Genomic DNA, 2,889 nt, shown 5'->3' with positions numbered 1-2,889 from the left:
ATGGATAAGAACGGTGTTTGKAGAAGAGATACAGGAGTGACTAACGGATTATTGAAGAAGGTTTTGCAATTTCATATCAAATTGTACACTGTGCTGCAGCAGTTTTCACTCAGGTACATTCTTGTAAAGTTGTTTTCTGCGGTTTGTTGAGCTTCTTGTTTGGCATGTGTCATTGGAACAACAAAGATGTATTTTTTGCCTTCAATAACTTAAGGTACAACTTAAACTATCAAACAATTTCTGCTTCATTCTACTAATGCTCTAGCACATAAATATTAGAATAACCATGAAATAAACATTTGAAACTAATAAATGTTCAAAACATTTGTCTTAACAGGTCTAACACTGGAAACATTATAGACAAACCCAAACTGTGTTTTGACTTTTTTGTTCTAAATCCAGAGCTTACATTGTTGGAAAAGGAAAGAGCTGGTGTAGTGGCAAAGAGAACCACTGTCGAGATGGAAAATGATGAGGAGACATCRATATGGCCAGCAAGAGGGAGTTTTATTGATTCCAGTCAGTAACACGCTTCAACCGACAGTACAGACCTTCCAAACTGAACTGACGCATTTAGAAAACCATAACCTTTTATACCCCAGTTGTTTATGATAATACAAAGCCAGGAAGGATGGACCTTTCCCAGAACTGGGCTGGAAATTCAACACCAACCAATACACACTTATTGTGAGCTACTGATGATGTCAACTTTTCCAGAATATTCAACAAGTTGTTTTTGTGACCCCTTATTCTGACCTTCTGTACTCTTAAAGTTACTGCTAAAAGCCTCAACAATCCTCCCTTTTTGAGTATAACTCAAACTAAGNACACACACACACACACACACACACACACACACACACACACACACACACACACACACACACACACACACACACTCTCCGCACGCGTGAGAAATGCGGACATTCACAAAAGTGAATCTTTTATAACACATCCACACTGGCAAGGGCGCGTACACCGAAAGCGTGACTATAACCGTGCTTTTTGCTGTTGTGCTTCTTTGAAATGTCTCTTCTCAGGGAGGGGTCTGTGGGTCAGGGTCATGAGGAGGAAGGAGATGGATGGAGATGTATGAACTTTTATTTAAGATTTAAGTATTTTATTTCAAAGATCATTATGGCTCAGCAGCAGAAGCATAAATTATACTGTTAAGAAAGTTAAAAAAAAAAGAAAGCTAAAGTCTATCTAAAATCTAAGTCTGATTATGAAGGTAAATTACATTTCTGACAGTGATCATTACACAGTGTGGCTCTAATTCCTCACTTCACCATCTGTGTCGCAGCTTCCCATCTCCAAAATGAGCGTACGTATGGGTCAGAGCTGGCTAAGGGACCGCACATTTTTACGTCAAGTTTGGATTTTAAAAATCACAACCGTGGCATGAAAAGTGGCATACAAATTTTTTGTGCATACGCAAGCTTTATAAATCCGACCCCTGGTCGAACATCTCCACTTGTGTTCAGTCTGCCCTGTTTCAGGATGAAAAACCTCTCTGACCCTGCCAATCTCAAGGTGGTTGTGATGACTGTGATAAACTGCACTCATCTCTCAAACATCTGTATCAACCTCTGCCAATGAAGTTTCTTCTTCTCTTCCAGGTGTTGAAGAGCAGCAAGAGAGTCCAGAGAGTCTCAGGATTGTTCTGATTGGGAAGACAGGCTGCGGGAAGAGCTCCTCAGGAAACACCATTCTGGGTCAAGATGAGTTCAAAGCCGATGGCATCCAGATATCTGTCACCAAACAGTGTCAGAAAGCTCAGGGTGAGGTGGACGGTCGGTCCGTCACTGTGGTCGACACTCCAGGACTGTTTGACACGACAATGTCTAATGAAGAAGTTACCGAGGAGATTACAAAGTGCATCAGTCTGCTGGCTCCAGGACCTCATGTCTTCCTGTTGGTGCTACAGATCGGCAGGTTCACTGAAGAGGAGAAAGATACTTTAAAACTCGTGAAGCGAGTCTTTGGAAAGATGTCCGAAAAGTTCACCATCATTCTTTTCACTAAAGGAGATTCTTTAGAGCATCACTCAATGTCTGTGGAGGACTACATCGACACAGGTGAGGAATTCATCAAGAACCTGATCGATGACTGTGGAGGAAGGTACCACGTGTTCAATAACTACGACAAACCCAACAGACTGAAGCAGGTCACACAGCTGATAGACAAGATCGATACCATGGTGAAGAAAAATGGAGGAAGMTGCTTCACTAATCAGATGCTGCGAGAAGCTGAGGAAGCCATCAAGAAAGAAGTGGAGAAAATCCTGAAACGTAAGGAAGACGACTTGCAGCGAGATCTGGCACAAGTTAAAAGACAAAAGGAGAAAGAAGTGAATGAGATGAAAATCAAAATGAAGGAAGAAAAGGGAAAATTAGAAGAAGTGAGGGAACGAAGACTGAAACTTCTGCAACAACTGGAGACAAAAATCACTGACGAGAGTGAAAAGGCAAAGAGAGAACAAGAGAAGAGAGAAGAAGAAGATCAGAAGAAGAAGAAACAGGAAGCTGCAGAAGAAGAAGAGTTTGAGAAAAAACTGAGTGATATACAGGAAAAAATTAATTTTAAATCAGGTTCACAGAAAGGTTATATGCAGCACCGTAAAGAATGTTTGTACAAACAACAAAACAACTGGAAGAAAGAACAGAATGAATACTGGGACAGAAGGAAGAATGAGAATGAAAACACAGGAAAGGAGGCTGAATCCAAACTGAAACAGCTTCAGATGGAGTACGATCAGATAAAGGAGACATTTGAAAAGGATGAACTAAATGAAGATGAAACTCTGAGAGAGTTGGAGGACAATTATGAGAGAAAAGCTCAGGAGATAATAAAGAAGTATGAAAAAGATGCTCGAGACAAAGCTGAAGA

The 2,889-nt window shown here is 40.7% G+C and overlaps 1 protein-coding gene across 1 annotated transcript; it reads left to right on the top strand.

The window, feature by feature from the left end:
- Positions 1 to 1,628: 1,628 nt before the first annotated feature.
- On the top strand, positions 1,629 to 2,577 carry LOC106511596 (GTPase IMAP family member 4; the record flags this gene model as incomplete). Its single annotated transcript, XM_014000353.1, is given in 1 exon segment — positions 1,629 to 2,577. A coding segment is annotated over 1 exon segment (949 nt), but the record flags the coding sequence as incomplete, so codon positions are not given.
- Between the last annotated feature and the right edge of the window lie 312 nt (positions 2,578 to 2,889).

This window comes from Austrofundulus limnaeus, unplaced genomic scaffold, assembly GCF_001266775.1.
Source record: "Austrofundulus limnaeus strain Quisiro unplaced genomic scaffold, Austrofundulus_limnaeus-1.0 Scaffold2972, whole genome shotgun sequence".
Lineage (NCBI taxonomy): Eukaryota > Metazoa > Chordata > Actinopteri > Cyprinodontiformes > Rivulidae > Austrofundulus > Austrofundulus limnaeus.
Note: the sequence above shows the minus strand (reverse complement) of the source record. Positions and strands in the feature narration are given on the sequence as shown.